Source organism: Myotis myotis, unplaced genomic scaffold (genome assembly GCF_014108235.1).
Source record: "Myotis myotis isolate mMyoMyo1 unplaced genomic scaffold, mMyoMyo1.p scaffold_m19_p_15, whole genome shotgun sequence".
Taxonomy (NCBI): domain Eukaryota; kingdom Metazoa; phylum Chordata; class Mammalia; order Chiroptera; family Vespertilionidae; genus Myotis; species Myotis myotis.
The window spans coordinates 23,914,655-23,929,726 of NW_023416319.1; the positions used below are offsets into that span (position 1 = coordinate 23,914,655).

The following is a 15,072-nucleotide window of genomic DNA, read 5'->3' on the forward strand; positions in this document are numbered from 1 at the left end:
ACGGGACAGTAAGTAAATGGCAAGTCAGGAACTCTAATCACAAAGGCTTAGGGAACTTTATTTGCATGTTTTCTTTCTCCATCTCCCTGCAAATAAGTGGATCACATCATACATGGGAATGCATGTTTATGAACTAGCCAGCAAACATTTTAATACTGTCCTAAGTGAAGCAGGAAGATCAAACTGCTGAAATATATTTAAAGCCGTGATTTATGGGTTATTTGTGCCATTATTCTCTTACTATGAAAAGCAGAGAATTGAGCACACACATGTGGACATTCAGTGTACTGAAATGCATAATACATTTATTATGCTTTCTTTCAAGAGTAATAAATACCACTAACTTTAAGATTTGAAAACTTATACTTTTTTATATAATATAGAGAACAAAAATATACTCCTCTTTATAAGAAGAAAGATTTCCCAGGAATGAGCTTTAAGGTTTGCCAAAAGTAGTGTTGGGTAGACTAATTGTCTAAAAGCATATTACAGCTACTTTCAATCTTAAAGTAGCTGAGAAGATATGGTCACAACCTTCAATATTTCACTCTTTAAACTGCATTCTTTATCACTATTAGACTCAGAAATACAATGTTTTCCTGCAATTGTGGTTTATTGTAATCTTAATCCATTTTCTCAAATTCCATTCAACACACTTATACTACTCCAGTAATTACCATGCTACCTGAAAAAACAAGTGAACAGTTTATTAAGAATTAAATGAGGGTATGGAATGTGATACAGTACAAGACACTCTAGATGAATATAACAGTACTACTCACACAAAAAGTTAAATCTCACTTCAAAAAAATTCACAAAACAAAGGAAAAAGCAATTCCATCATTATAAAGTAAGGTATTTCATGCAAAAACTCCAAAAAAAATCCCCTAACCCCTCCAACCCCCCCTTCAAGCTCCCAACAAACAAAAAGCTATCTGAAAATGTCACCATGCTAACATATTAACCACAATATAATCATTTATAGAAAAACTTGAACACACTAATTAAGCAATGGATTAGATGAAACAACACAGGCTGCAATATTGTAAACTCAGACCACGATAATTTCACATGATAAGCAATTCCAGATTCACTCATAGGGTGAGGATTATGGGCTAAATGATGAGATATAAGGTATGTAAATATAAACTCCATCAATTCATCTCATTATCTTAATTATAAAACATGGAAGCTTCCAGAATCTCAAAAATTATATAAAATTTGGCATACTTCATTTGAGTTCCAAGAAATGACTTTAGGATTATGTTTGCAATTATTAGAAGGCTGTATAAAATCACTTAAAGGTCAGGACTGACCTCAAATAATAATCACAACTTACATGGCATTTTATGGGATAGCGTTCTCTCTACAGCTGCCAAACAACTTACATCACAGAAACTCCAGATATGTATTTACTCTGATTAACTCTTAATCAAGGCAAAAAAACCACCATGATTTTCTAGCACTTTATGTACAAGTTACTGTAAAGGACCAATTAGTTAGAGACTGAATGAAATGTAAAACAAAGGTAAATTGGTATAGAGTGAATGGGAACATCCTCATTTACAAAGACTTAAGTGAGTAAAACTCTTGCCTTGACTTATGAGGACGCTAGAGTCAACAAACAGACTGCGAAGCCGTAACTTGTGTCTCTGTACCAAGATGCCTTAGCATTTTTCATGGAAAAGATAGTTTATATTAGAAACTAGGAATGGCATTTTATGGGATAGCGTATCTCCAACTGGGTGTAATGTCATGATGAGGTGGCCCAGAGCAGAAGCACCCTTCTCACTGCACCTGCCCATTCAGGAGGCGAGGAGAGAACTGGGACACCTACACTTCATGTTCTGGGTGGAGCTTACCTATCGTGTATAGACTGGCTGTAAGTATAAGAGTAAGGCCAAGGAAAAAGAACAGGAAAAAAATAGGACAAAAAAACCACCCACTCCCATTTGCAATTTTTTTCTGCTTACATTTACAGTGATTAGAACATACTGGAAAATTATTCAAGATTATCCTTCCCATCTCTGAAATTTAACTTCCTATTTATATTCCATGAAAAGAACAATGTAATTGTTCAGTGGCAGGACATAACCTTTCTAAAAAAAATAAAAGCACTTGCTCTAATTTTCACAGAATGATATGAAAGCTTTTTCCAACGTGAAACCTAGAGTTTGATGCCAGTAAAGAAGCATCTTTAATATTCAGGACTACCATAGTTAGAGCTCTTTGGAATGTATCTTATACATATAAAGGTAGCACAAATTAAATCCCCAGAGAGTTCATGAAATAGGCTCTTAAATGGGAAAGATTTCTAATGAGAGATACATGCTTCCATCAGCAAATTAAATGTGATAAATAAATCTTTCCCAACTGACAAAGTCTCTACTGACAACTCAACACAGCCTCTGAAATCAAATGTAAAGATCAATCATGATGATGTAGGATGAAGTGCAGATGAGCGGTACACATGAAAAAAATCTGTAACCACTGCAATTCTGAAACGGTAGATTTATATTACAAAGCAATGTAAATAAATATCGGGCTAGTACAAAAGCTCTTATTTACAGTTTTACAAATGAAACTGTATTCAGTGTAAATGCTGTGTTTTAAAGAACACAGTACTGAATTAGTAAAATGAGTTCTGTTGAAGGATTACAGTTTCTGTTAGAATCAATGCATAACGTATAAAAGATTCAAGTTAATTGTTTATAATTTAGTACAGACAAACCCAGTTTTAACCTGGAATGGCATCTGTTAAAGTGCTGAAAAACAGGAAATATTTAGAAAACACTGTACATTATTAAAGCTTTATCAAGTCAGAATGTTAAAACTTCTTTCACATTTTTTATCCTTTTGCCACAGGCTTGTTGAACAATGATTTTTCTCAGCAAAGGAGTAAAAATTAAGAGGCCACCAGCTGTTTTGATGATTTTAGGTTCAGTGGAATTAGTTTCCTAAAATAATTATCCATCAACCATACCTTCAGGCCTCACAATCTGGTAAGTAATTAAATATTCAGGATAAGCCTAAAAGAGAAAGATTAATTCAAATATTGGTAAACAAAATTTTTTTTTAGAAGAGACTTACTCTAAGCATTCCTAAGCTTCAGGGAAGAAGTTTTAAAACTTAGTGCTGTGGATCAGATTCATGTGAGAGCATTTTCTCAAAATACCTCTACCTTGATTCCTGTCCCTTAGATTCTTCAGATGTGGAAGGAGTACTAAGTATGTGTTTGTCTGTTTTTTTTTGTTTTTTTTTTTTAATATATTTTATTGATTTTTTACAGAGAGGAAGGGAGAGAGATAGTTAGAAACATCGATGAGAAACATCGATCAGCTGCCTCTTGCACATCTCCTACTGGGGATGTGCCCGCAACCCAGGTACATGCCCTTGACCGGAATCGAACCTGGGACCTTTCAGTCCGCAAGCCGACGCTCTATCCACTGAGCCAAACCGGTTTCGGCCTGTCTGTTTTTAATGACCTAGATCCATGGTCAGCAAACTGCGGCTTGCGAGCCACATGTGGCTCTTTGGCCCCTTGAATGTGGCTCTTCCTAAGCCTTAGGAGTACCCTAATTAAGTTAATAACAATGTACCTACCTATATAGTTTAAGTTTCAAAAATTTGGCTCTCAAAAGAAATTTCAATCGTTGTACTGTTGATATTTGGCTCTGTTGACTAATCAGTTTGCCCACCACTGACCTAGATGGTTCTAATACATATGTCCAATTCAGAACACAATCTAGAGATGCTTTCACCAGATCTGTGTCACTAAGAGCAAGAGGGAATTATACATTTCTTTGCTATAGGCAGATTAACTACTAAATATAGAATTCTACTTAAATGTATTTTAGAAAAGCTGGAAAAAAAAATCCAGTATAACTGGCAAAATCTGAATAAGGTATTTTCCTGATTTTGATAATTTTAAGAGAAGCTCCATGCTTTTAGGAAATACACTTATAGTACAGATTTAAGGGTAAAAAAACATGCCTATGTTCCTAAGGGTAAAGGAACTGTCCTCTCAAGTAGGTCAGAAAAAGAAAAAGTATAAACACCTACTCAGGAGGGCAAGACTGATAAAAGAGAGAGAATGTTAAAATGTTAACATCTGGGCCCTGGCCAGTGTGGCTCAGGTGGTTGGGCGTCGTCCCAGAGGTTGCTGGTTTGATTCCCAATCAGGGCACATGCCCGGGTTGTGGGCTCAATCCCTGGTGGAGGGTGTGCTGGAGGCAGCTGATGATGTGTCGCTCTCATATAGATGTTTCTCCCGCTCCTTTCCTCTCTCTCTAATCATATAGATGTTTCTCCCGCTCATTTCCTCTCTCTCTAAAAATCAGTTTAAAAAATCTTAAAAAAAAAAAAATGAACATTTGAAAAATCTGGGTAAAGGGAATTCTTTACTATTTCTGTAACTTTTCTGTAAGTCTGAAATTATTCCCCTCCCCCCCCCACAAAAAATTAAAAAGAAACCCATTTCTCAAGACAATATACCTTGTTAATTTAAGAGATTAGTAAGAAGAGATTCAAGTATGGCTCTAAAGTATTTTTGAAGATAACAAATAAAAATGAGTTACCTGTTCTCCTCTGTAAATAACATATTCAGCTAATGCTAGGCCATTTACACTGGGTCGACCAGTGACTGAGTGATGTCCTGGAGGAGAATGTGCCATTTTCATTGCACTGAACTGCAGGAACGATTTCCCCAAGGTTACCCGGCAAAAGAGCAGCTGCCTATAGCGTGAAAAGGAAAAGACCTTACTGAATACAAAGTAGCATATGACAATTTTATTTGTGTACACTGTCTAAGCTTTTTAATACATTTATACATAAACATTTATGACTGTTTTTATCATTTCACTCTAAGTGAACTTTATAAGAATGTCTTCTACTATTCTCATTAATGAAAGAATTTTTCACTTTAATTATAAAACCTGAAAATGTAATAACCGTATAGGTATCCAGACTCAGCCATCCTGCTTCAGCAAAAACACAAATCATAGCCCAAGTGGGAAGGAGGAGCTTTAAGGGACTTCCATGAAGTGGTTTGCAAAGAACGTTTTTCCAATGAAGTTCAGTGGATTCTACCTTCAAAATATATTTACAATCTATTCTCTTCTCTTAAATGTTCACCTGGACTATAATAATGGCCTCTGATTTAGTCTTCCTGTTTCTACTCTAATTAATGTTTAAACTATTTTCCATTCAAGCGACCAGTGATTTAGGAAAAAAACAAAAACCAAACCCAAAAACATAAATCAGATCACATCACTTTTCTGCTTAAACCCTTTTAGAGGCTGCTCACTGTACTTAGAAGAAATCCCCAAATTCCTTACAATGGTACCAAATTCTCTAATCTTATTGTGTTCTTCATGCCCCAGATACATTTTCTTCTTTTACATAGTCAAACTTTCTTCCCCCACGACCAGGATACATAATATGCTGTTTCCTCTACCAGCCATTCTAACACTCTTCAAATGGCTAACATTCATTTTGCAGGTTTCAGGTGAAATGTTACTTGCTCAACTAGGTCTTCCCTACCAGAAGTTTAAGTAGGTTACTTTCCCACTCCCCTCTGGCATATGATTGGCCTTCTTTAATTCCAAAGAACTATCTCCCGTTCCTGATTTTGATGGACCAGTTGATGATTCTATTCTCCAAAGAGATACAATCTATACTTGCTATTTAGCCTCCAGATAATAAAAGTAGAAATAGCAATGTTCAATTTATAAAATATCAAGAAATTATAAGCCTTCTAACCAGTCCAATTTATGATCTAAAATAGAAATGGGTGGGAAGTCATATCCAGGAGAGCTGACTTCAGACACCTACACAAAGTCCAAATTCAGGGGGAAAACAACAAGAACTAAACAAAAACAGACCTCTCTCTAGGGCTATAGTTCTTCACCTTGGCAACCTCTCAATATCAGCTGGGAAGCCTTTAAAAATCCCAATGCCCAGATCATACCCCAGTCCAATTAAATGAGACTCTCTGAAGGTGGGACACAGACATTCATTTTTAAAGCTTCCTGGGTGATTCCAATGTGCTGCTAAGACCGAGAACTACTGCTCTAGGTTGCTGTTTTTTCTTCTAGATCTGTAATCAGAAGCATCAGGAAACTTGGTAGAATTCAAATTCTAGGACCCCACCCCAGAACTATTAAATCAGCAACTCAAAAGATAGGGCCTGTGAATCTGAATTTTCATTAACCTTCTAGGTAATTCTGAAGCTTGCTAATGTTTGATAACTATTGCTCTAGATCTTTATAAGCAGTGCCCTAACTGTAGAATTCATCTCAGTGTCTGATCTTATTTGATTTTTCAAATGGCAAAAGATAATTTATTTATCAGGAGTTTATCAATTAGAGCCAAGTTATTTGAATGCTTTTAACAACCGAGTTAGACCAGGATAACTACTTTGTACTCCCCCCCCCTTTTTTGCTTATTTACACTTCATGAATTTGCATGCCACCCTTGCACAGGGGCCATGCTAGTCTTCTCTAAATCCAATTTCAGTATGTGTGCTGCTGAAGCGAGCACACAAGTAGTTATTTGATAATAATGTGCTTTCTACAGGATTGATGTGCTTTATTATAACTTTTCAAGTAGTAATATTATAAATTGAAGATTATGAGCATATCATAATGGAAGAGAGACTTCTTCATGCATTGCCATGAAATAATTAGGTTTGGTAAGTAGTACCATTTTAGCATGTGAATACTAGAATTTTTAGAGTTCACAGCCCCACAGTAAAATCTCTTTCATGCCCAATGATATGTTCTTCTCCATATTCTTTAAAACACCAGATGTACTAATGATTAAATGAGTTAAACAGATCAAGTGCTTAGAACTGTGCTTGGCCCATAAAGTTTACCTAGCCTTGCACCCCCAAATTTTCAATATGGAACCAGTTCTTATCTGATTCTTATAAAAATAAATGAGAACAAGTGCTCTCTTACCTGTGGCAAATGTAACAAGATCTGTCTTTGTGAACTGGACACCCAGTACCTCCTCCAATTCCATATACATACTGATTGCTTTTGGAAGAGTTTTCAGCAAAATAAATCCCAGCTCCGAACATGCCACCTATATAGGCATGCCTTTCATCAAAGCCTTTATGGATAATTGCATTCACAAAGGGAGACCCTAAAACACATATAGATGAATAACAATTTTATCTTAAAAGAAAAAGAACAAAAACTAAAGCTTCTTAGAAGTTAAACTCTTAAATATACATACATCACTACAATAAAGCAAAATCATAAAAAAAGGACAAGTTAACTGTCAGCTGATTCGCTGCTTTAGAATAATTATTTTAGAGGAATTACAAAAGTCAGTGTTCTAGTAGGGTGGTAGTAGTTGAGCTGGTAAAATAAAGACACATACATATTCAACTAGAATAACAAACAGATCACTTGAAATACAAATGCTAGAGTTATCAAATTTCAGACCCTAAATCTATACAAATCAGAATCAATCCTATATAATAAAAGGCTAATATGCAAATTATCCCCTCAACCAGGAGTTCTACCAGAAGTTAGACCAGGGGGCGGGGTCGACCCACCAACTGCCCACGGCCCCTCCCCCACCTGGCCCCGATCAGGGCAGGCTGGCTGGACCCCACCCATGCATGATTTCGTGTACCAGGCCTCAAGTAATCTTATAATTCACCTCATATAGCAAGGATGAGTTCATTAGGTCTCAGAATGACACCCATGTCTATGTACATTTTTTAGATATCAAAAGTAACCAAAGTGATCTTTTCAATGTTCATTCTCTTCTTTATATCTTGTTTTTCCTATCTTTCCAGTGCTCTGCCTTTCATCACCTGCTTTAACAGATTCCATCTGCAAAAGAGGTGTGCCTTCATTCCCTGCACAGTGACTTCTTTCTCCTTCTTCCTTGCACGTGTGCAAAGACAGGGAGCTTAGCCAAAGGGGAGGAACTGAGCACGGGAACCGGGCCAGGGAGTGGGGTCAGGATGGGAGTTGGGAAAAGCCAATATAAAATAGCTAACTGATTCATCAACATCAGTGTCCCTGCTCATTAAGAGACAGGAAAATACAATGAATTCCACTTTACAGAAACACTGAAGAACAGAATCACTTATTTGAAATAGGAATAACAAACCATTTAAGTCAATACATAAATATTTTTGTAGGTCAATGCCAGAATAGGATGCATACATTCTTTTGAGGTGATTTTCAGTTCTTACTTTAATTTTAATTCAATCAACTAGTTAAAAATAAAACAATTTCTCAGAGTGTCATAATAAGCAAAATATTATGTGAAGAAAAAAAGGCCCTGGCTGGTTTGGCTCAGTGTATAGAGCATCGGCTTGCAGACTCAAGGGTCCTGGGTTTGATTCCAGTCAAAGACACATGCCCAGGTTGGGAGCTCGGTCCCCAGTAGGGGGCATGCAGGAGGCAGCCAATCAATGATTCCCTCTCATCATTGATGTTTCTATCTCTCTCTTCCTCTCCCTTCCTCTCTGAAATCAATAAAAATATATTATAAAAAAAGAAAAGAAACTAGGACTTAAAAAAAAGGAGGAAAATATGAATAGTGAACATTCCCATTTCTGTATTTTTTCCATTATGGCAATCTTGTTTATAGAAGCTATCCATTGGGAAATATGTAAATTCAAAAGAGGTTGAAAATATGAATATAGCCCAGTCAGCGTGACTCAGTGGTTGAGCGTCAACCTATGAACTAGGAGGTCCTGGTTTGATTCCCGGTCAAGCTCAATCCCCAGTGGGGGCTGTGCAGGAGGCAGGTAATCAATAATTCTCTCTCATCATTGATGTTTCTCTCTCTCTTCCCTCCTCTCTGGTATCAATAAAAAACAAACACAAAACAACGAAAAAAAATACGAATATATAAATATAAAATTTACAGAAATAATTTTAAAAAATGACAAAAGGGCCCTAACCAGTTTGGCTCAGTGGATAGAGTGTCGGCCTGTGGACTGAAGGGTCCCAGGTTCGATACCGGTCAAGGGCATGTGCCTTGGTTGCAGGCACATCCCCAGTAGGGGGTGTGCAGGAGGCAGCTGATTGATGTTTCTCTCTCATCATTGTTTCTGACTCTCTATCCCTCTCCCTCCCTCTCTGTAAAAAATCAATAAAATATATTTAAAAAAATAAAAATAAAAAATGACACAAGGACTATATAGATTCATTATTATTTCATACTTGACAAAAAGCTATTCTAGCTCAGCCGGGTGTAGCTCAGTGGTAGAGCATCGTCCTAGGAACCAAGAGGTCACCAGTTCGATTCCTGGTCAGGGCATATGCCCAGGTTGCAGGCTTGATCCCTAGTGGGGGACGTGCAGGAGGCAGCCAATCAATGATTCTCTCTCATCATTGATGATTCTATCTCTCTCTCCCTCTCCCTTCCTCTCTGAAATCAATAAAAATATATATTAAAAAAAAAAAAAAAGCTATTCTAATGTGGAGAATGTGGTAAGGTAGGAGGAGAGCAATCTTACCATGAAATAGCATTCTTTCATTTGCATGGTTGTGGTTTTCTTCGGAAACTTCTTTTCTCCTGTGAGTATACCTTTCCCATAGTTTCTTGTTACAAACTTTCTGAATCTATAAAAAAGGAACCAGAAAAATAACATCTTTAGCTCATAATAATTACTTATCTTCTTGCTTATCTTAACCAGAAATGGGCCACATAGCCGGAAGAGGCAAAACTTTTCTCTAAAATGTAAACTATGTTATTTTAATCAACTAAAGATGGAAATATAGCTACATTTTGGAAACTGAAACCTTCAAAGGGAAAAAAGCTATATAGGCCATATGTAAAGGTCAATAATACCATTGATTAAAATATTTCCATTCTCATTAATTTATAATTACTACTAAATATCTCCAACTCAGGTATGTTTTCTGTATTTAAGTATTAAAAAGAGAATATGTCTTCCCTTTGTTTTATCTGGTTCAAAGTACTTTATCTGTTTTTAATTAAAATATTTGAAATAGCCTATACCAATAAACATTCTTAAAATATACATACACATATCCCTTATTACTCCCTCTATCTTTCCCTATCCCTCCAATTCCTAAAATTTTTGCTAGTCTCATCTGGAGTATTTACAAGGTCAAATTTCATAATCTTCGAGCTGTTTCTTAGCTGTGTTTAAAGGTGCTATAGCCCCCTGATGGTCCTAGAGCACACCTGGGAGCTGGTTGTAATTCTGACTCAAAGAAGCCAATATACTGCCACAGACAAAATCGAGGAATACAACAGGCACAAAGGGATCTCATTTAGGTAAAAAAAGTAACAAAATTAAAAGTCTTACCATTGAAAAAAAATTTTCATTAAATATTGCATTAAAATATATTATAGAGGAAAAAACAGCTTTCTCAAATTCAACTACTAGCATACCTCAGAGATATGGTGGGTTCAGTTCCAGACCATCACAATAAAGCAAGTATCACAAAAAAGAGAGTTGTTATATTTTGTTGGGGGAGATTTTGTTGAAAAATCTGTGAAGCTCAATAAAGTGAAGTGCCAATAAAGTGAGGTGTGCCCGTATTCTGAAAATCAAATATATGTTCTCTCTCCTGCCCTCACCCTTAACAACTGCTTGTTACTGTTTGTAGACAAAGTAGACTTGACTGAAAATTTGCTTGTAATAGGCATAATTATTTGTTTTATTAAAAATTATTACCAGTGGACATAAGACATTGGGGGATAGGGGAGGCTAGGGGATTGTCTAGGGCGGGGGGATAAAATGGACACATATGTAATACCCTTTGTAATACTTTAAGCAATAAAAAAAAAAAAAAAAAAAAAAAAAAAAAATTATTATATATGTCCGTGAGTGGAAATATCAAGATGTCATTCTTATGTCATCTTATATAATAAAAGCCTAATATGCTAAGTGTCCAACCGTCTGTTTGACTGTTTGACCAGTCACTATGATGCGCACTAACCACCAGGGGGCAGACGTTCTGACCAGTAGGTTAGCTTGCTGCTGGGGTCCGGCTGATCAGGACTGGGCGAGACAAGCCGGACAAGCCCTGGAGCCCTCCTGCAGTCTCTCCAACTGGCCTGCGCCCTCTCATAATCCGGGACCCCTTGGGGGATGTCGGAGAGCTGGTTTCAGCCTGATACCTGCAGGCCAGGCCGAGGGACCCCACTAGTGCACAAATCCATGCACCGGGCCTCTAGTACTATGATAAAAACTAACAAAAAACATTAGTCCCAACCCTGGCCAGGCCTGGGTTTGATTCCAGGCAAGGGCATGTGCCATACCTTGGTTGCAGGCAACCAATCGATGTGCCTCTCTCACACTGATGTTTCTGGTTCTCTCTGTCTCTCCCCCTCTCTTCCACTCTCTAAAAATCCATGGGGAAAAAATATCCTCAGGTGAGGATTAACAAAAAAAAAGAAAGAAAAAAGAAAAGGAACACACAGAAGTATGATCCTTTACCTGAATAATGCGTTTGTTTTAAATCATCTATAATAGTATGAGCATAGTATATAATATATAATATAATATATGTAATATATATATAATAATAGTATGAGCATAGCAACCTCAATGTATAGATTTAGTATTCACTAACTCTAAAATATGGCATCTAATATTATACTCATAATAGTATATTTGTGAAACAGTAATATATACAACTGAAAGATGATGCTCACTCTTGAGTTTAAAATCTAGATATTTGCCACATTTTAATTCTAGCCACCTTATATTTATAATGATTAGGAATACTAGTATATCAATGTAAAAAAGAAAGAATGTATCAATGTAGTTATTACAAAATCATTATGCATCTCAAGTAGAATGTACACTTTTTGCTTGCTATAGTTAAAGAAAAACAGCAAAGTTGGAAAAGGTACTGGTATCAATAAGGAGACAGAACTCTCATTAGAATGACTAAAAAACATTTTTGAAAGACTATTTCTGGAAAAGATGAAGGTATTGAGGGAGTACTATTAAAATTATGAAAAAGTGATAGGTATATTGACTCACAGAAACCTGGAGTAGTCAGTTAGGACAAATAAAAAAAAGCATGATGTAACTATAAAGATGAAGTCCTTTTAGGAGCCACAAAAAAATTCAGCTTTGTTACCACAGAGCACCTTAATAATTTATATAAAGTCCTAACTCTACAGGACTTATCATTACCCCAAGGTAAAGCATAACTGCTAAACTTGAATATTTCAATAAGCACCGAATTACTGATCATAAAAACAGTACAGGGTTTTCAGAATTTTAAGCTTTCCAAGGGTATATTCTTTCCCAAAATATCCCCTGTGCCATGTCACAGACTTATAGGGCTGGATAGATCATTATATTCTTATGAAAGTTAATTATGGTTTTAGGCTTTGAAAACTATGGTCTCAGCAAACTATTTTTACTAACTTATTACCTTGAGAATATTGTATCTGTTGAAGATTCCACCTGCATGACCTCCATCTCTGTGCTCTCGGACTGTACTTTGCATCTGATGGAAAAACATTTCAAATATTTAGCTATTATGTCTTTTCTGATTTGGGGAACATGGTTCTTGACTTATATGATTCTATTTTTGAATATAAAATGGATTTTTAATATTTTTTGTGGTTTAAGAAATATGAGTTCTATAAGTTCACAAGTACTATTTTCTAGTGATAGCTGTTAGCTAGTACAAACAATCTGAAAACGTATTTATAGGTGAAAACTATATAATTCAAACTAAAGGAAGAAAAAACAGCTAGAAGCATAGGGAGCTAAACATACAAAGCTAACTAACCACTTGACATACCAAAATACAAAGATTTGTTTTGCCCTAATAAAGCACAATTTGTATTTTATCAAGAGTTAGAGTTTCTTGGTTTTAGAACTAAGTCTCACTCAATTTTGTATCTTTGTAGTCAACTCACACATATAAAGGGTACAAGTTCTTCAAAGTGTAAAGCACTATTAAAAGGTGTTAGTGGATCCATGAATTTTGTAGAAAGAAAGCTGGAAGAAAAATTTTCTGGGTGTGTCCTCCACTGTTCTGGGTCCTGTCTGAGATACTGGGCTTTGCAATTGCCTTCACGAAGGGAGGTGACATTAGCATCTTCTTTCAAATGACAGCAACCACTTCTTGAATGGAATTCTGTGTTAGCATTAACTGTAGTGCTGAACTGGAATTAAATTACTGAAATTAAGGTTTACTGAGGGAGTCTATCTTAAATGCAGATTTTGCAAGTTTTCCAGGTAGGAGTTAGGGACAATAAAATACTCTATGAAATTTTCAAGTATATCTGGAAATCTCCAGGAAACTTAGTTATTGAACTGACATTTATTTAAGATATATGAACATACCTCTTCCTCCACAGACTGAAACTCTTTATCATCAGGAGACAGATCGATAAGAATTGTTCCACTTCCAGAAGTGTTCAGAGTTAAGTATGGATTAAGACCTATTGAATGAAATTTGAAGGCAAAAATTCATTTGTTAAAAAAAAAACCCACAAAAACAACCAACCAACCAAACAAAAAACATCAACCAAAAATAACCTGATTTATCTGATGCTTACTACCAATTTTAAAAGATGTTTTAGATTTCACCGTTTTCCCCACTAATGTCCTTTTTTGTATTCCAGTATCCAAAACAGAACATCACACTGCATTTAAACTACTAATTTGACCTGGCAAGTCATAAGGGTTTTGTGGGAATAGTTCAGAAAATCTTTCTATTCTTTATCTTCTAGTCTTAATGAGTATGTCTTCTTCAAATTATCTCCTTTATTAAATGTGAAACCCTTCTAGCATTTAATTCCTTTATTTATTGAAACTATGAGGAAGAATTATGACAGAAACTTGCATAACCTCAAGTAATTTTAAATCATCCTAGAATAAGAACTCCATAAAGTTTACTAACTACTGACACTTATTCTTACCCATAATACCAGTAGGTTCTTTAATTCAATGCAATGAATTTGTCTTATTTCCTGAATATCAATGGTCAAGATAACCACATATATTTTTCTAACTTTATTCTCATAAAACTTTTTAAATGGAATCTTAAACAGGTTTTTCCCATTTCTTTGGTATATTTATAACAATTCTCCTTTAATATCTACAACATGATCTCCAAAGTTCTGCTGTTTTTCCAGGTATGGATCGTCCTTTACTTCTGGGTCAATGCATGGCAGGCGGTTTGCCTCTGGAGGTTAAGAGCACTATTTGAATTTAGAGTTCTGGTCTGAATAACTGGATTACCACCAACATGCTGCACTCTTATGAAGATTTATAGGCATGGCTAAATTACAAGGTTTCTAGGAAGTACAGAGACTATGCAGAGGTGAATAGGTTACAGCAGAAACACTTAATGAAGACTGACATATGCTTGAATAAGGCATCTTTGGATCTCCCTGAAGAAAGACGTTTATCAGTGTTGAAATATCAGGACAGGGAATCTATTAATTTGCTGCACTAAATAATAGCTAATAAAGCTTTTACGTCAGGACCAGAGGTGGCATGGAGGTACATATACTTGCCTCTTGGAGGCAATATCTGTTTCCATCATGGTTTCCTGAGCCTTTCAACAGTCTTAATAACTGTGTGCCACATACTATGATGTACTTACTGTACAAACACTGCCTGCTTTCCTTTTTAACCCACCTCTTTCCATCACACTTGCTACCTTACCAGATGGTTTTACTGTAATAGAGTCAGGATGGCAGTCCACAACTGAGGGTTCTAGTTTCTCTTCATTTTTGATACTATTTATATTTATACTAACATTCCAGGGAGCCATGGGTTTTCCCTCCTCTTTATCTTATAAAATTTTTGTCATCTATACTGTAAATATTCAAGACTATCTCTAAACATTTTGCCCTACACCCTACCAGATAAGTAGGATGCATTTACCTTTAACTGATCCTATTCCAGACTTCCAGTATACAGCATTCCTTAGCTTGCGTTATTACCTAATTTTTAGAGGCACTCCTTTACCTTCTTCAAGAGCTAGATCCTCTTCTGGCAGGTATACATTCTTCCCTGAAAATTTTCATTTTTGCTAACGGAGGATTATCTTCAACCCTAGTTGTATAGCCAGGACTTCAATCTCA

The 15,072-nt window shown here is 36.0% G+C and overlaps 1 protein-coding gene and 1 non-coding gene across 6 annotated transcripts in view; both read right to left on the reverse strand.

The window, feature by feature from the left end:
- Positions 1–686: 686 nt before the first annotated feature.
- Positions 687–15,072, reverse strand: part of TNKS2 (tankyrase 2) — a 59,422-nt gene continuing 45,036 nt past the window's right edge. For 4 of the 5 annotated variants that reach the window (XM_036336620.1, XM_036336619.1, XM_036336621.1 and 1 more), the window contains 6 exons: positions 13,322–13,419; positions 12,399–12,473; positions 9,491–9,596; positions 6,960–7,146; positions 4,578–4,734; positions 687–3,029 (listed from right to left, as the gene is read on the reverse strand). In XM_036336620.1, the coding sequence (XP_036192513.1) occupies positions 2,967–3,029; positions 4,578–4,734; positions 6,960–7,146; positions 9,491–9,596; positions 12,399–12,473; positions 13,322–13,419 (686 nt within the window). In that variant the 3' untranslated portion in view covers positions 687–2,966. Of the gene's footprint in view, positions 3,030–4,577; positions 4,735–6,959; positions 7,147–9,490; positions 9,597–12,398; positions 12,474–13,321; positions 13,420–15,072 lie in introns of those variants that run through there. The other variant, XM_036336623.1, reaches the window with a different exon arrangement.
- Positions 6,438–6,540, reverse strand: LOC118670420. Its single transcript, XR_004972318.1, has one exon. It is a non-coding gene; the product is annotated as a U6 spliceosomal RNA (small nuclear RNA).